The sequence below is a fragment of the Odocoileus virginianus genome, chromosome 3 (genome assembly GCF_023699985.2).
Source record: "Odocoileus virginianus isolate 20LAN1187 ecotype Illinois chromosome 3, Ovbor_1.2, whole genome shotgun sequence".
Classification (NCBI taxonomy): Eukaryota; Metazoa; Chordata; class Mammalia; order Artiodactyla; family Cervidae; genus Odocoileus; species Odocoileus virginianus.
In genome coordinates, this window is record NC_069676.1 from 58,745,493 (window position 1) to 58,763,984 (window position 18,492).

Below are 18,492 nucleotides of genomic sequence, written 5' to 3' on the forward strand. Positions count from 1 at the left end.
TTAATAAATTGTTAGTTATCATTATAACAATTATTTAAAAGACAGTGATTTGCAACGCGGCTATGGGGAAGCGTAGTACAGACAGGGAGCAAGACATTTTTGTCAAGAAAGACTTGGATGTGAAAATACGACGTTGCTTCCAGCAGTGACGGTAACAGCGGTGAGTTCAAAAACAACAACCCCGCCCCTCCCTCGCAGTCTGGCCCACTCCAGTCAAGTTCCGCCCCTCCCTCGAGTTCCCTCCGGTGGCGCGCTCATTCCCCGCCCCGCCCCGCCCACAGCCCCGCCCCAGCCCCGCCCCAGCCCCGCCCCTTTCCTCCTCAGGCACCGCCTTTATCCTCTGAAGGCGGGGCCTGACGCCCACGCGTGAAGCGAGGGCCTAAACGGGGAACCTCTAGGGGGCGGGGCCGGGAGAGCTCTGTCCAATCTCTGGCCCCGAAATCTCAGATCCGGAGGGGGCGGGGCACATTGGGAAGTGGCCGCATTCAGCTTTGCATAACCAATAAGGGCAGCTATTTAACAGAGTCGTCGCCTCCACGAACCTGCAGTTAACCAGGCGAGCACCCACCCTTTACGATGAGCCCCCTGTTGCAGGCTCCCTTCCTGATCTCTCTGGGCTTGCTTCTTGCCGGCCCAGCCCTTCCTGCACGCATTCTCCAGAACCGGGTGAGTGCTCTCTCCTTTAGGAGGCTGCTGCCAGCATCCCTGCCGAGCTCGGGCTGTGCGGCTTAGGGTGGGATAAGGAGGTGGCCTCTCCGGTCTCTAGAATTACTTTTTTGCAGTAGAACTTCCCAAGGTCACTAATCGTGGGACTCTGAGTGGGTCCTTTTTTCTCTCTGCGCGTTTCAGTTGGGTTTAGGTTTCCCTATCTGGACAGAGGGTGGGCTGTAAGGCCTTGCTCTGCTCCAGACTGTTTTGGAAGGATTAATCTCACTGTCTCCTGTACTCTCCTGTCCTCTTTCCAAATGTCTGAGTGAAATTTTGTAGAATTGCAAGACCAATTCTCTACTCCCAGGCCCAGAGGCTTAGCCCCATTTACATGTCCCCTCTTTTACCCCATGAGAAGGCCTGGCACCCAACTGCTCCCCTCTGTACTTCTCTGAGGCGCTGCCTGTTCTGGTGGGTGGGTGGTTCTGAGAGGCTCTTCAGGCCAGAAGGTCCAGACTTGCTCCTCTGGCAACAAGCTGCAACCCTGCTCCGGGGCGTGAGTCATGGAGAGGCTCCAACCTACAAATTTCCCCCTTGTCTTCTCAGTCACATGCTCCAGACCCTTGGGAAAGGGAAGTTCTGTCATTCTGAGAAGCCTAATTCCATGGCCTCTGCTGCACAACTAGGGGTCAGACACTTGATATCTTTGGCATCAAAGAGAGAGGCCCAGCCTAGGTACCCTCCCTCCAACCAGCTTGGAAATGCTTGTCAGAGCCAGGAATAGGGTGGTATGGGGGAAAGAGGAATAGGACTAGGAGGCTCTGCTTCTGATCCCTTCTCTGTCTCTAATCCATGGGTTCCTTAAGCCTTGGTTTCCTCATCTGTAAAATGGGCTTGATAATACCAGCCTGCCTTTCTCAGTGGTTGTGGATGAAGGGAAATGCTTCCCTGAATGGAAAAGCTCTTAAATCTTAAACTCAGAAAGTGATAGAAGCCAGTGTGCTCACCCTCCCCAGGGGCAAAGGGTCTATTTTGCCAACTGAATGGAGGAGCAAAGAGCTCTTGGCTTTATTGTCCCAGAGAATTCACAGTTAGTCTCTGAGTGTAGGTTGAGAATGTTTCTCTGGGCTCCAGATCTGACCACTATGGGGTGGAATCCAGCTAAGGCTGGAACTTCCCCTGTGTCCCCGCTCTCCTGCATATCTTGACTGTGAATGCCATCTCAGACCAGAGTGTCTTAGATTGGCAGTTTTGGAGAGGCATGAGACATCAGGGAGTTAACCCACCTTACCTAGGCCCAGGGAGGATGGTGCTCATCTGAGATTCCACAGTAAGGGGTACTTCTTTCCATCCTTATCTTCTATCATCTGGGTTTTCTCTGGGCTCATGTGATTTGGAACCCTGACCCTGAGACCCTGGGCCACATGAAGGCTTGGGGTGACAACAAGCAGTGGGCATCAGGAAACCAGTTTGAGTTTCAGTTCCTCTTCTAGCATTAACTGGGTCTCATGGCCCTAGGTTGTGGTGAGCCTTATATAACAGGGGAGATAGTCTTTTCCCAGGTTGGGCATACAATAGGTGCTTAATAGACTCTCTGATACTGTCTGATATCATTTACTGTGCACACACTATGTGCTGTGTGTTAAGCCATATGCTTTTTTCCCCCTAATAAGCTTATTTTAGGGGAATAATTCTAGACTTATAGAAAAGTTGCAAAGAAAGTATAGAGTTCCCACATACCCCTCACTTGGTTTCCCCTGCTAACATCTTTTTATCACAGTGGGGCTTCTCCGGTGGCTCAGTGGTAAAGAAACCACCTGTCAATGCAGGAGATGCAGGTTTGATCCCTGGGTCAGGAAGGTCCCCTGGAGGAGGGCATGGCAACCCACTCCAGTATTCTTGCCTGGAAAATCCCATGACAGAGGAGCCTGGCAGGCTACAGTCCATGGGGTCACAGAGTTGGACACGACTGAAGCAATTTAGTACTCATGTACACATGCACTGGACTTCCCTGGTGGCTCAGACGGTAAAGAGTCTGCCTATAATGCGGGAGACCTGGGTTCAATCCCTGGGTCGGGAAGATCCCCTGGAGAAGGAAATGGCAACCCACTCCAGTATTCTTGCCTGGAGAATCCCATGGACAGAGGAGCCTAGGCTACAGTCCATGGGGTCGCAGAGAGTCGGACACAACTGAGCGACTTCACTTTCACACATTCATTACCATGGTACGTTTGTCAAGACTGAGAATCCAACAGAGGTATGTTCAGTTCAGTTCAGTTCAATTCAGTCGTTCAGTTGTGTCCGACTCTTTGCGACCCTGTGAATTGCAGCACACCAGGCCTCCCTGTCCATCACCAACTCCCGGAGTTTACTCAAACTCATGTCCGTTGAGTCAGTGATGTCATCCAGCCATCTCATCCTCTGTCGTCCCCTTCTCCTCCTGCCCCCAATCCCTCCCAGCATCAGGGTCTTTTCCAATGAGTCAACTCTTTGCATGAGGTGGCCAAAGTATTACCACTAGCTAAACTCTTAGACTTACATTTGGATTTTACCAGTTTTCCCACTGATGTCCTCTTTCGGACTAGGATCTAGTCTGGGGTACCACGTTGCATGTGTTGTCCTGTTGCCCCCATCTCCTCTGGTCTGTGACAGTTGCTCAGTCGTGTGTTTTCATGGCTGTGACAGTGTTGAGGAGTTGGGACCTGGAGAACTTGTATACTTTCTGTTTACAAATGTCTCACTTACTGGAGTAGCCCTGTGAGAAGATGTAATTATGCCCACTTATTAGATGAGAAAATAAGAGCCTCAAGAGAGATCACCTTACCCCTGTTCTCAGCTAGCAAGAGTGGCTGCAGTGTGGTTTTAATCCAGGTCTGTGACTTGCATCTATATTTCTGCATCCACAGCTATACCTTTGCCCTCTTCCATATGCTGTTTCTTCCCATATGTTAGGCTGGGCTGGGATGACAGATATCTGGTGCCAGGTCTGCCCTCAGTGGGCACTGCTAAGGCATCATACCTCCTTTTCCTGATGAGCCTGGACTTGGCTGCGGAATTCATTATGACAGAAGCCTCTAGTCAGTCATCAAGAAATCACTTTGTTAAGTCTCCCCAGGGGCTGGGGGAAGGAGAAGCGGGACACTTTGGACACTTCAACCTGGAATCAGTCCTCACGGTGAGTCAGGCTGCCTTGGTATCTATGAAAGCAGCTCTAGAAAATGGCCAGTCCGCCTACCCACTCTCCAGCCCAACTCTTAGTCCCAGGCACTCTTTCATTTGCTTTTGGCCTTCTAACTGGTCTCCCCTTACCAAACAGGACCCTCTGCAATCCATTCTCAACCATAAACCAGAGCAGGGCACTCTCCTACAATGGCATTCCATTGCATTTATAGGAAATCCAGCCTCCTGAGGATGACCTATGAGGTCTTGCATTTATTAAATGACCCTGCCACCATTCTACCCTTATCTAGGTGCCTCGTCTAGCCCACTGGCCTTGTAGGGCCCAGAGCAGTTGAGTGTCTTCCCAACGCAGGGCGCATGTACCTTTGCTCGTGTTCCCTCTGCCTGAACATTCTTTCAGTACATGCATGACTGGCTCCTCATCTTACAGGATTTTCCCTTCTCAGCACCCTATTTGAGTGAGTCCTTTGTTACTCTTAACATGACCCTCTGTTTGTTTCATTTATGGCACCCAGAGATCATAGTGGGTAATATTTATTTACATTAGACTGTAAGCTCCTAACTGCAGGGCAGGCACATCTCTAATTGTTTACCTCTATGAATAGCACTTGGCTCTGGGCCTGTGATCATTGCTCCATAAATATCTGTGGAATGAACACTGAAGGAAACATTTGTTGGTACCTACCTTAAGGGGCTGTGGGGAACACAGGGATGAATCAGGCCTTTCTTAGTCATGGTCTGATGCTTCATTCCAAGGAACCGAAGCCCATTCCAGGAAGCTCAGGTAAAGGGAGGTTTATTCCAGGTATACAAGGAATCTCATGGAACTAATGGCAGGAAGCAGGGGCTGGGATGTCTAATGGCTGTCATTTAGGGAACCTACTCATGCTTTGTGTCTGGCATTGGGTTATGAGCTTTATGTATTACATGCTGTCACCCTTGCACACTGAGTGTCACGGTCTGAGAGGAAAGCAGAAATGACTCCACTTAAAAGATGAGGATACTGCAGCTCCAAAGGGGAAACTGGCCTACAGAATCACATGATATGGTGGTCAAGCTAGGATTTCAAGCCATGCCTACTAACTAAAGCCTTGATATACCCCATGTCTCACTCTAAAAACATGTTCTTGGCTACTCTCCTGCACTGCCTATTTAGATAGGGGGCAGGGGAAGGGGCAACTCTATCTGTTCTCTTTTCTACAGACCAGCAGAGCCCTTAGTTCTTGACCCTTTGACTTGGTCATGAGTCTGTGTTCTGGCTCCATCTTAAAGTTTATGACCCCATGACAGCTCAAAGCCCAAAATCCTCTGAGTGATTTTGCCTCTGTCTCACTCCCCAAATTGGAGGCAGAGAGAATTTCTCAGCCTAGCCTCTGTTAGGTATTGTCTTCTGGTCCACCTCCCTGTGGCTGCGTTGATGATGGAGGTTGACTTGGGGATGTGGGGACTGGCAGGTTTTCCTTCTAAGATGGGATGTGCGTGGGGGGAATACTGAAAGTCTCTTGTAGATGGCCTACAGGGGGCTGGGAAAAGTGCGAGTGGGTGGGTGGAGCCTGCAGGGTGTGGGGAGTGTGGTTACAGACAGGGTTCCGTGGGTGGGGAGTCAGTGGTCATTTGCAGTTGGACATGATGGTGGAGTCAGGAATCCGGAGACCTCTTGGGGGATGTGGAGGAGGAGGAGTAGGATATGGCTCAGCAGAGGGGAGGGGGATGACTTGGGGTGTGGGACCAGGCAGGGCATGAGCAGTGGGATGGGAGTAAAAATGCACTGGTTAAGATTGGGAAGTTTGTTCACTAGGGATTGTTCATCAACAGGTGGCCCCCTGGGGATCTTTTCTTGTGTGTCCTAGTCCCTCTCTGAATTAACCGTCCCTCCTTGAGGGTGCGGTGTTCCATGCTGTTATGTTCCCCGTTGTTTTGTGTTCCTTATTGTTCCTGGTCCTGGATTGGGCCCGAGGTGTGACATAAATCAGGTTCTGGGCATGGGCTGTAAAGGTGAATCCTCCAAAAACTTCCCTCTGAGAAGATGCCAAGACTAGCAGGAGAGGTGGGTGGAATAGGGAGGTGAGGGATCAGAGAAGGTGGATATGGCTAGTCTCCTATTCTGAAGTTCAGGGTCTGTGACATTGTCCTCTACAGTTCATGGCACACATTTGGGAGATTGTCTTTTAAGTCTTTTAGTTGAGTCCTGCCGACAAAATGGGTAGGACCAGAGTTATCCTAGGTTTACAGATATGGAGTTGCAGATGAAGCTCAGAGCCATTAGGTACCTCATCCATGGGCACATAGTCAGTAACCGCTGTTAATTCTTCTAACCTTTTGTCAGCTTATTTCTTTCCTTGCTGCTATATTGTCCTTGGCTCTCCCAGCAGGGTAGCTTTTCCTGGGATAACTGCGATGCAGGGAAGGACCCTGCGGTGATCAACAGCCTGACTCTGGAACCTGACCCCATTGCCATTCCGGGGAACTTGACCATCACTGCTGAGGCCAAGACCAGTGCTGTCCTCAGTGATCCTCTGAAGGTGAGCCCAGGGTCAGGGAGGCACTGGAAGGAAGGTGCTGTGGGCCAAGGGCAGGGCCCTGAGGCAGGTACACTCAGGGAACTTAATATTTTTGGAATCCTGGAATCCCAGAGTAGCAAAAACAACATAGATTTGTTTAAATGTCCTTTCATAAGTTTGCCTTTTGTATTTTTGTTTCAGAATAACCAGTTCATTCATGCCTGCTGCCTGTTTTGGGGGAGGCTATTTGTTTTCATACAAAACAACAGAGGCTTTCTGTGTATCCATGGCAATTCTATATATCATAGTCCTTTCCTCGTTGCTACCTTTATACCATATGCTTATGTGCCTTCAGCCTGTCCTGGTGCAGATCTATTCTGGCACGTTTCCACTGGACTTTTTAAAAGGTTTTCTGATTTGGAATCTGTGTCCCTGAAACTGCCCTTTGACTTGGTTAATCACAGCCCCTACCTCATATGTTTCTGAGCTATTATTGAATTAGTAACATGGAGAGTGTTTTGCCCAGGGCCTGGCACACAGAACCAGCTCAGTACACATTCAGTCAGTTCAGTTCAGTCGCTCAGTTGTGTCTGACTCTTTGTGACTCCATGGACTGCAGCATGCCAGGCCTCCCTGTCCATCACCAACTCCCGGGGTTTACTCAAACTCATGTCCATTGAGTCAGTGATGCCATCCAACCATCTCATCCTCTGTTGTCCCCTTCTTCTCCTATCTTCAATCTTTCCCAGCATCAGGGTCTTTTCCAGTGAGTCAGTACTTCGAATCGGGTAGCCAAAGTACTGGAGTTTCAGCTTCAACATCAGTCCTTCCAATGAACATTCAGGACTGATTTCCTTTAGGATGGACTGGTTGGATCTCCTTGCTGTCCAAGGGACTCTCAAGAATCTTCTCCAACACCACTGTTCAAAAGCATCAATTCTTCACCTTTCAGCTTTCTTTATAGTCCAACTCGCACATCCATACATGACTACTGGAAAAACCATAGCCTTGACTAGACAGACTTTTGTCAGCAAAGTAATGTCTCTTCTTTTTAATATGCTGTCTAGGTTGGTCAAAACTTTTCTTCCAAGGAGTAAGCATCTTTTTATTTCATGGCTGCAATCACCATCTGCAGTGATTTTGGAGCCCCGCAAAATAAAGTCTGCCACTGTTTCCACTGTCTCTCCGTCTATTTGCCATGAAGTGATGGGATGGGATGCCATGATCTTAGTTTTCTGAATGTTGAGCTTTAAGCCAACTTTTTCACTCTGCTCTTTCACTTTCATCAAGAGGCTCTTTAGTTCTTCTTCACTTTCTGCCATAAGGGTGGTATCATCTGCATATCTGAAGTTATTGATATTTCTCCCAGCAATCTTGATTCCAGCTTGTGCTTCTTCCAGCCCAGCATTTCTCATGATGTACTCTGCATATAAGTTAAATAAGCAGGTGACAATATACAGCCTTGATGTACTCCTTTTCCTATTTAGAACCAGTCTGTTGTTCCATGTCCAGTTCTAACTGTTGCTTCCTATCCTGCATACAGATTTCTCAAGAGGCAGGTCAGGTGGTCTGGTATTCCCATCTCTTTCAGAATTTTCCACAGTTTATTGTGATCCACACAGTCAAAGGCTTTGGTGTAGTCAATGAAGCAGAAATAGATGTTTTTCTGGAACTCTCTTGCTTTTTCGATGATCCAGTGGATGTTGGCAAATTGATCTCTGGTTCCTCTGGCTTTTCTAAATCCAGTTTGAACATCTGGAAGTTCATAGTTCATGTACTGTTGAAGCCTGGCTTGGAGAATTTTGAGCATTACTTTGCTAGCATGTGAGATGAATGCAATTGTGCAGTAGTTTGAACATTCTTTGGCATTGCCTTTCTTTGGGACTGGAATGAAAACTGACTTTTTCCAGTCCAGTGCCATTGTGGTTATCTGGGTCAATAAAATCTTTTTTGTATGATTCTTCTTTGTATCCTTGCCACCTGTTCTGAATATCTTCTGGTTTTGTTAGGTCCGTTCCATTTCTGTCATTTATTGTGCCTATCTTTGCATGAAACAGTCCCTTGGTATCTCTAATTTTCTTGAAGAGATCTCTAGTCTTTCCCATTCTATTGTTTTCCTATTCCTTTGCATTGATCACTGAGGAAAGCTTTCTTATCTCTCTTTGCTATTCTTTGGAACTCTGCAATCAGATGGATATATCTTTCCTTTTCTCCTTTGCCTTTCACTTCTCTTCTTTTCTCAACTATGTGTAAGGCCTCCTCAGACAACCATTTTGCCTTTCTCATTTCTTTTTTTTTGAGGATGGTTTTGATTACTGCCTCCTGTACAGTGTTGCTAACCTCCATCCATAGTTCTGTAGGCACTCTGTTAAATCTAATCCCTTGAATCTATTTGTCACTTCCACTGTATAATCATAAAGGATTTGATGGGCTTAGTGATTTTCCTCTGTGTTCTTCAATTTAAGTCTGAATTTTGTAATAAGGAGTTCATGGTCTGAGCCACAGTCAGCACCTGGTCTTGTTTTTGCTGACTGTATAGAGTGTCTCCATCTTCAGCTACAAAGAATATAATCAGTATGATAAACCTATAATAAGTTGAAAACATCATAAGTCAAAAATGCATCTAATACACCCAAGCTATATAACATCAGAGCTTAGCTTCTCCTACCTTAGCTATTCTTGGAACATGTGTATTAGCCTATGGTTAGGCAAAGTCATCTAGTACCAAGTCTACTTTATGATATCGCCTTGCATATCTCATTCACCAATTCAATGGACATGAGTTTAAGTAAACACCAGGAGTTGGTGATGGACAGGGAGGCCTGGTGTGCTGCAGTCCATGGGGTCAAGAGTCGGACACGATAAGTGACTGAACTGAACTGATGGCATATCTCATATACTTTATTGAATACTGTACTGAAATGAAAGCCAGAATGGTTGTCTGGGTGCAGAATGATTTAAGTACATCAGCTTTTGTGATCACATGGCTGACTGGGAGCTGACTTCCTGCCACTGCTGAGCATCACAAGGAGACAGAATAGTACTGTATATTGCTAGCCCTGAAAATGATCAAATTCCAAAATGAGAAGTACAGTTCCTACTGAATGTGTATTTCTTCTGCACATTGTAAAGTCAAAAAACTTTAAGTTGAGCCATGGTTAACTCTGTACTTTATTACCTGTCATAAATTTGGGCCATTGAACTTTTTAAAATTGGACTCAGATTCCCACTGTCCTTTCCCTTTCTCCTACGTTTCTCTTATATAATGTATATGCTTCTGATTTGGTTCCTTTATCTTTGCATAGGGTATATGCATACTCCTTATTAAATGAAAGCCTCTCAGTGCTTTTGTTGGAGAAAAGGTGATAAGCCTCTTTTTACAGATAAGGGACACTGAGGCTCAGAGAAGGATGTAACTTGCCCCAGGTCAAGGTTGGTGTCCTTATCTAATGCTTCCTTATTCTACTATTCTTTATTCTATTCCTTATTCCTTATTCTACTCTTTCTGGCAGGGAAGTAGAATTAGTGTTTGAAATTTAGTCCAGGGGAGTACCTCAGGACTTTCCTCTTATCAGCAGAAACCCTGCCTAGGAGAGCTGCCCAGACTTAAGCCTGAAGGGCTCTTAAGGTCAATGACTTCCCTCCTTGTTACTGGGACCCAGAGAACAGTGACTGGTCCAGACTCTGCAGCCTACTAGTGGTAGGAGAGACACTTCCTCCTTGTCCTTGCTGAAGTAAAATTTCTTCAGTCAAAAGTTCCACTTGGAACCTGGATGAATTTGATGCCAACTGCTAGTCAAAGCTTTGGTTTTTCCAGTAGTCATGTATGTATGTGAGAGTAGGACTATAAAGAAAGCTGAGCACTGAAGAATTGATGCTTTTAAGCTGTGGTGTTGAAGAAGACTCTTGAGAGTCCCTTGGACTGCAAGGAGATCCAACCAGTCCATCCTTAAGAAATCAGTCCTGAATATTCATTGTAAGGGCTGATGCTGAAGTTGAAACTTCAATACTTTGGCCACCTGATGTGAACTGACTCACTAGAAAAGACCCTGATGCTGGGAAGGATTGAAGGCAGGAGGAGAAGGGGACAACAGAGGATGAGATGGTTGGATGACATCACCGACTTGATGGGCATGATTTTGAGTAAGCTCCAGGAGTTGGTGATGGACAGGGAAACCTGGCGTGCTGTAGTCCATGGAGTCGCAAATAGTCAGACACAACTGACTGAACTAACTTACTGCAATTTTTAGAAGTCAGATGCCCCAGATTCTATGAGCCATGGGCAAGACTGGAGTCTGTCCAGGAATGCCTTTTTCTTTTGATGTGTTCCACAGGGTTTGGCATAATTTAGAACTCCCTTCTTGGAGCTCTCAAGTTCCAGTGTCTGAGACCTTGGTTTCCCCATCCTCAGGAGTGGTAAATTGCCACCATATTTGGCATGTACACTTATTTCAGGCTTTTAGACACGTGGTGTTTAGGCCTGATGGGTTAGCTTTCTTCTCTCTCTAAAGTCTTGTACCTGCAGTGCCTCTGTCTGAGCCCTGTGTTTGAGGTGTAAGTGCCTCTCCCCAGTCTCATCAAATGGCCCCCTCTTCAAGTCAGTGTGTCTCTACCTACAGCTGCTATCCCTGAGCTAGAAGAAACCAAGAGAAAAGTCATTGTTTTCAACTTGCAGGACACTTTACTCTTAGGATGTCATATCTGGTAGGTCTTTTCAAGATCATGACATCCAAACATTCCATGGCCAAAATGGAGCAGAAGCCTGAGAGGGGAAGGGACTTACCCAAGCACCCTGTTGGGTATGGAGATCCTGATTCCATTACCTGCCAGTGCCTCTGTCTCTCCTGCGTTGCCAGGTCCTGTGGTACAGGGGTTTATTTAGGTTGAGCTGTGGAGGTGCTAAGGAAGTCCTGGACTAGAGGGATTGATGGTCCCCTTATTACTCAGCCTTGCCTGCTCTTTTTTTTGGCCACGCTGGGTGTCTTGCAAGATCTTAGTTCCCCAACCAGGGACTGAACCCGGTGCATGACTGGAAAGCACCAAGTCCTAACCACTGGACCATCAGGGAACTCTCATTGCTTTTTCTTCTGAGCCATATGAGCAGGTAGACTGAGAGCAAGGACTGGAAAATCAGTCATGGTTTGTGATCCCCCAATAGCAGTAGCAGGCTTGGTTTTTGCTTAAGTTCCAGGCGCCCCCACCAAGTACCTCCTGTGCTATGCTTGTCCTGGCTGGGGGACACCTAGCACCTGGTAGATGCAGCCCCATAGGCTTCCACTCCTGAAGGAGGAGCCCAGGCAGGACTTGGTCCCTGGTGATCCCCTTACCTGGGTGTTCTTGTTCAGGGCAGAACTGGCTTAACCATTTTCATTGGGATGTTGGCAAAACCAGGAATGGTACTGACTAAGAGGAGAGAAGTCCCAAAGGAAGGAATTTTTGGATTTCAGGCAGTGTGCTATTTGATAGGCATTGTGTCACTCAGTGGGACCCTGCAAGAGGCTGACACTCTATAAAGATCCCATTTTGTAGATGAGGGAATGGAGACAGAAGAAATTCCCCAAGGGTACCACACTAGGGCTTCCCTGGTGTCTCAGATGGTAAAGAATCCACCTGTAATACGGAAGACCTGGGTTCAATCCCCAGGCTGGGAAGATCCCCTGGAGGAGGGCATGGCAACCCACCCCAGTATTCTTGCCTGGAGAATCCCATAGACAGAGAATCCCATGGACCGAGGAGCCTGGTGGACTACAGTCCATAGGGTTGCAAAGAGTCAGACACAACTGAACGACTAAGCACACACCATACTAGGAAGTGGCTGAAGTAGCATTCACTTCCGAGCCCTTGGCTCTTCTAGGCAAAGGGTTCACTGAAGCAGGCTTGGCAGGAGATGAGAGAGTTAGGCTGGGTGGGGGCTGTGTGTGACTGGGGGTGAGGGGTAATATGTGGGGCAGCAGAGCGGGAGTAGGCACGTTTGAGTCTGTCCACTCAGGATACACAGTGCATGGACTGCTCCGTCCTGGACCTGGGTCCTGACATGTGGCTGAGTCCAGAGCCTGGAGAGCCAGGCTGAGCCCTGCAGGCTCAAGGGAAATAAATGCCTGTCTAGGACTTGCCTCTTAGAAATGGAAGTCCTGGATCAAGTGAGCCTGGAGGCTGGGATTCATAGAATGCTGTGATGTTACAACTGTGAGTGATTTCCTGCCGTAACACCCACAGAGAATCAGACTTCTGCCCTTTGCTGACAGTTTTCTCTGATACCCTGGGGGTTAAGGGACAACTTGTTTGGCTCTTAGGCAGCTAGTACTTAGTGAATGCTTAGTGCATTCCAGGCACAACTGGTCAGCCCCAGCCTCCAGAAGGGGAGCAGAATCATGGTCGTGTGGAGGTGTGTAGCACTCGGAGGTCTCCTCACCCAGCTTCTCTCTGGGTGCAGGAAGTCCTCCAGCTTCCTCAGTTGGGTCTAGGACCCCACCTCTTCCTGAAGTAGTTCCATCCCTTGTGACCTCACTAAGATTGTTAAGATCTTCCTCATACCAACCCCCAAAGTGATCTCCCTGTAAATTCTTATTGTTTTCAATTCTGTCTTCTATGGCTGCATGGAGGAAAGAGGATCTAGGAATAGCAAATAGGTTTCATTTTGGTAAGCAACTCTAGTCAGCTGGTGGTAGCTGCCTGAGGTCCTAGGAAGGAAAAGGTTCTGAAGCCAAGACTGGGCTCGGAAGGGAAGTCTAGAAGCAATGTCATAGTTAGCCAATTAGCAGTTACATGAAAGTGCATTTCACCTTCAACCAATGGATACTGCTGCTGCTGCTAAGTCGCTTCAGTCGTGTCCAACTCTGTGCGACCCCACAGATGGCAGCCCACTAGGCTCCCCCATCCCTGGGATTCTCCAGGCAAGGACACTGGAGTGGGTTGCCATTTCCTTCTCCAATGCATGAAAGTGAAAAGGGAAAGAGAAGTCATTCAGTCATATCCGACTCTTAGCGACCCTATGGACCACAGCCTACCAGGCTCCTCCGTCCATGGGATTTTCCAGGCAAGAGTACTGGAGTGGGTTGCCATTACCTTCTCTGAACCAATGGATAGTACATACCTAAAGAATGCTAAGATGGTGTGTTCAGTGCAGGGGGAAAACAAAGTCACATTTGATTATTAATGGTCTGCCGTGGGCACAGGAAAGGATAATATTGGGGCATGTGCCACAATATTGTCATTTCTGGATCAGAGTATTGCCAAGATCCCGTCCAATTAAAAACTCTGTGTTAAAAGAAAATGCTGACCTCTGAAAGAGGCAGAGGAACTGGTTCATCTGCCTTGGAATTGTACATTTTCTCCAACTCTCTCACCAGGTGGAATTAACTGTGGAGAAGCACATAGCTGGCTTCTGGGTCAAAATCCCATGTGTGGACAACATTGGTAGCTGCACCTATGACAACTTCTGTAATATGCTTGAAATGTTAATTCCCATTGAGGAACCCTGCCCGGAACCACTGCACACCTATGGGCTTCCCTGTCACTGTCCCTTCAAAGAAGTAAGTACAGGGAGGGGAGAGCATTTCCGCATGACTGGAGTAGAGACATGGCACTGGGAGACATTCTCTTACAGACCTGGACATCTGTGGGTGTAAATTGACCCGATTTATCCTGAATCACTTACCTTTTGGGGGCCTCGGTTTATCCATCTGTGAAATGGGAAACTTGATGCTCGATCTGACCTCCAGTGCCCTTCTGCTATCACATTCCATGCTTTACATGACCCTTAGGAGAGTGGGAAGAGGGGCAGTTTGCAGCTGCAAACTTAGAGGGCACTCCAGGAGAGAGTCCCGTCTGTAGGCTCCCACTGACCTGCAGTCCACTGGCTTTCCCACAGGGTGCCTACTCACTGCCCAAGTCTGACTTCATGCTGCCCGACCTGGAGTTGCCCAGCTGGCTCAGCACAGGGAACTACCGCCTGCAGACCATCCTGAGCAACAGCGGGAAGCGACTGGCTTGTGTCAATATCTCCGCCTCCCTTAAAGGCAAATAAGGTGGCACCTGCCACTGCAGAATGAAGAGGGTGTGAGGAAGACATCCCCTTCCTCTGTCTTACGTTGGTCAAGGCTAGATTCTACTCTCTGTCCTTCCTCAAGCCCTTTTCTACAATGATGATGTTCCCCTGCTGAAAGTCATCTTATGCCACCTACAGAGTTTTTAACTGTGGGCCAGCAGCCCTGACCTAAGGGAGGGTGAGCCTGGTGGTTTTTGACAGCCCAGGACACCTACTGGGGTGGCTGCTGCACTTTCAGCCTCACTCCTTTTCTAAACTCATTTTCTAAAGAGGCTAACATGTTTTATGACCCCCACGTTCAGAGTGACCCAATCTTGGTCTCCTGAAGTACCTTTATGATTTTTCTCATTGATTTTTTATGTGTGTCACTGACCTAAAAGCAGAGTGAAAGTACTAACAGTTTTCATTTTACTTCCACTCCCTCTTACAAGGAAGGGTCTGAAGGAGATGATCTAAATCTATTCCTCTGTTAACTTCTATAATTTAGTGTTCTTTTTCTAGACTTGCCCAGTTAACAGTGGGGTATAGTGTATCCTGGAGAGGCAGGGCATGTGGAAGAACAACTGAGAATGCTTTGTGTATTTAAGAGAGTCTGCCAATTCAGGTGCTTTCAGGGCAAAGCGTGGGGCATCCGTGAGTGATGAGGGCCACGAGAAGCATGTTGTTTCCAGGCATATCTTGCCTTTGTACAACAGCACCAATCTAAGGCAGCTGCTGCCCCATCTCGGGCTGGGGCTCTAATCAGGGATATGGAGGCTGGGCTGAGCTGGAAAGGGTACTTCCAGTCTGTAGGGGCAGTTGATGTCCAGTTATTGCCAGTGAGTTCCACAGGAGACTGTGGGCCCAGCATTACCAAATATTCTCAACATTTTTCCCCTCAAGAGGCCAGAAATCCAGACTTTTATATGAAATCCATTTTTAAATATTGACAGTGAATTTTTTTTTTTTTAAACACTGCACAGGCAGAAGGGGCCAAACAGACTTGTCAGTAGGAAAATCTGGCTCATGCGAGGCCAGTTCGTGGCCTTGGATGTAAGAACACGCATGCCTTGTCCTTTTAACCTTGAGACAACTCCAGCACTGTTTCTCCTTCTGTGGGGCCGAGTCCATAGTGCCTGAGCCGGCAGGCTCCTCTGATGCTGGGGGAGTGAGGTGGCCTCAGAGCTAGGAGCTCAGGACCTCCTGCCCTGGCCCAGAGTGTTGTCAGGGTGAGGGAGGCAGAGCCTGAAGAGGTGGCCCCACCAGCAGCCATTCTGTGGAGCAGGGATCCATGATGAGAGGTGGACTTATATCAGGTGCCTGGGTTTATTCATCATCCTGTCCTCCTATGACCAGCCTCAGGTTCGGGGCTCACACGAAGCCTGGAATGGTAATAAATCTTTTTGACTTGCTGAGAATTCCTGCTTTGTTGTGGCTGCATATTTTTTCCCACTGATCACATCTCAGGATTTCCAGAGCTCGTGTACTGGGTTGTTCCTGCTGGAAGTTTATAGCAGCGGGACGAGAGCTGAAGCAATGCCAGGGATTGACTCTTCTGTTTCTGTCTTGTGTGCTGCTTAGTACCTCTGCTTCGTTCTGTCCCAGCACCACCCAGCTTCCTCGTTTGCTTTTTTGACCTGCCCCCTCACAGTATGGCCTCTCCAGCCTTTATTCCCCCTCCTGGATCTTTGGGCGTTATTCTCACAGATATATTTCAGTTCACATCCTTGCACGGAAGGATGTTCAGTAGCTTGGTTAGTCTTTGTGTATGCTGTGCTTTCGGCTCAGATGCTACTCCAAGTCTTGTTGAGGGGTGGCGAATGGTGAGAATCTTAAATCTCAGAGCAAAGTGAACTTTTTAACAATGGTGCTGAGCCAAATGGAAAGCCATTTGGAAAAAAGTTGAAGTTGGATCCATACTTAATGCCATAGGAAAGAATAAACCTCAAATGAGTCCAGGGTCTAAGTATTAAAAATGAAACCATACAAATACTAAAAAGAAACATGGGTGAAATGTCCAGAGAAAATAAACATTGATAAAGTTGACTGCATAAGAAATAATGTGCTTGGCAAGAGACACAGTCAAAAGACTGGAAGAAAATATTTATAGCACATAACATAGACAAAAGGTTAATAATATTTCTATTATAAAGAATGAAGTATCAAGGGATCAAAAACCTGATAGAAAAATTGTGAAAATAAATGAACAGATAAACTCTCACATAAAGATATAAAAGTGACCCTTAAACATAATAAGATATATAAACTCACTTCAAAATCAGAAAAATGTAAATTGAAACAATATTAACATAACATTTGTCAATTTCTTGGGTTGGTCAGAACACACTACCACAAACCATTAGGCAGGGCTGTGTGGAAAAAGGTCCCCTCAAACATAACTGGTAGGAATACAGACTGGTTCAGTCCTTCATGAGGGGAATTTGTCAGTGTTACTGTTCATGTAGGCTTCCCTGGTGGCTCAGAAGGTAAAGAACCCACCTGCAATGCAGGAAAACCAGGCTCAATCGCTGCGTCAGGAAAACCCCCTGGAGAAGGGAATGGTAACCCACTCCAGTATTCTTGCCTGGAGAATCCCATGAACAGAGGAGCTTGATGGGCTACAGTCCAAGGGTTGCAAAGAGTTGGACACGACTGAGTGACTAAACACACGCACACTATTCATGTAAGAAAAATATACATGTGTCTGCTCATATGTACATGAGGAAAAATGAGCTGGAAACTAATGAACTGGTTATTTACAGAGAGTGGAAAGAAGAGGGAAATGATAACAGGGTATAAAGGATGAAGAGGATGCGATGCTTTTGAGTATATCTTGTTGTATATCTGACTCTTAGAACCATAATAATGTTTCTGAGTCCAAAATCATAGAAAAAGCAGGAGATAAGGGAAATTCAACATGTAATATAAACAGTAACAAAATATATTTCAAATGAATTATACAACACTGAAGTGGATGGGAAAACTAAGTTATAGTATTTTGATGGGGTACTGTAAAGCAACAGAAAAAAGGAACTGCATACAAATACTGTGTATACTATAGTTTGTTTTTCACAGGAATAGCATTAGCAATTCTAAAAGTATTTCCTGTGTATATTAGGACTGAGAAAATAAATATGGATAATGAGAGCATGGGGCATACTGAAAGGACACAGGAACCAACTGGAGAGAGCTCTCAGTGGCCAAGTCTTGGGCAACTTGAGCAAGAAAATAAATAATGACAGTAATAGGTTATAATCCTTTGAATGAAAACAAACATCCATGAGTCTGTATACAACAGAATCCCAACTAAATGTAGAAGGGATGGTATTAATAGGAAAAAATCATTAGGTAAATGCCACTGTCAGAATTGCTGCAGATAAGGAACATCTATGGATGCTAAAATTATTGGATAAACATATAATGAGACACAGGATTTTGCACAGTCTCACGATATCTCCTCACAGGATACAATTACAAAGTGGGAAATGTAATGGTGGAGAAACCTGGCAGACAACACTTACAAGTGATCCAAGTTAACATCACCAGCAAGTAGTGATGTCATGCACCTCCCAATCTGGTGCACTGATAAAGGACAGTGACACTTCTCTGGTATTGCCCAAAATGTGTAATCTCAACTTTATCACAAGAAAGATCACACAAACCTAAATTGAGAAACACTACAAAAGAACTGACGAGTCCTCTTCAAAAATGTCAGGGCCATGAACAGTAAGGAAAGACTAAGGAGCAGTCACAGATCAGAAGAGAATAGGAACTGTGAGATCTCGGATTAGATGCTGGATTAAAAAAAGAATCAGAAATAGGATTTCACCAGGGTTAACTATTTAGGTTTAATAATTGTGCTATGTTTGGGTAAGATGTTAACATTAGTGAAAGTTAGGTGATTTAAAGTTCTTTCAAAATAAAAAAGCTATGACAAACCTAGACAGCATATTGAAAATCAGAGACACCACTTTGCTGACAAAGGTCCATATAGTCAAAGCTATGGTTTTTCCAGTAGTCATGTATGAATGTGAGAGTTGGATCATAAAGAAGGCTGAGTGCCGAAGAACTGATGCTTTCAAACTGTGGTGTTAGAGAAGACTTTTGAGAGTCCTTGAACAGGAAGGAGATCAAACC

General features: G+C 46.3%; 2 protein-coding genes across 3 annotated transcripts in view; one reads left to right on the forward strand and one right to left on the reverse strand.

Annotated features, from left to right (window-relative positions):
* Positions 1-456: 456 nt before the first annotated feature.
* On the forward strand, positions 457-15,773 carry GM2A (ganglioside GM2 activator). Of its 2 annotated transcripts, none has more exons than XM_020898567.2 (4): positions 457-666; positions 6,198-6,350; positions 13,679-13,861; positions 14,200-15,773. In XM_020898567.2, exons 1-4 carry the CDS (start codon positions 577-579, stop codon positions 14,353-14,355), a joined length of 582 nt encoding a protein of 193 aa, XP_020754226.2. In that variant the 5' UTR covers positions 457-576; the 3' UTR covers positions 14,356-15,773. The 2 variants fall into 2 exon arrangements, with proteins under 2 accessions (XP_020754226.2, XP_020754227.2); XM_020898568.2 differs by having other exon boundaries at positions 6,201-6,350.
* The window catches only part of SLC36A3 (solute carrier family 36 member 3), a 61,653-nt gene continuing 46,399 nt past the window's right edge, over positions 3,239-18,492 (reverse strand). The window contains exon 11 of the mRNA XM_070465671.1: positions 3,239-3,403. Coding sequence (XP_070321772.1) covers positions 3,319-3,403 — 85 coding nt within the window. The 3' untranslated portion in view covers positions 3,239-3,318. The remainder of the gene's footprint in view (positions 3,404-18,492) is intronic.

Coding starts and splice junctions, on each gene's coding strand:
- GM2A (XM_020898567.2), top strand. CDS start 577: ATGAGCCCCCTGTTGCAGGCTCCCTTCCTGATCTCTCTGGGCTTGCTT. Junction 667..6,197: donor CACGCATTCTCCAGAACCGG/GTGAGTGCTCTC, acceptor TGGCTCTCCCAG/CAGGGTAGCTTTTCCTGGGA. Junction 6,351..13,678: donor TCCTCAGTGATCCTCTGAAG/GTGAGCCCAGGG, acceptor CTCTCTCACCAG/GTGGAATTAACTGTGGAGAA.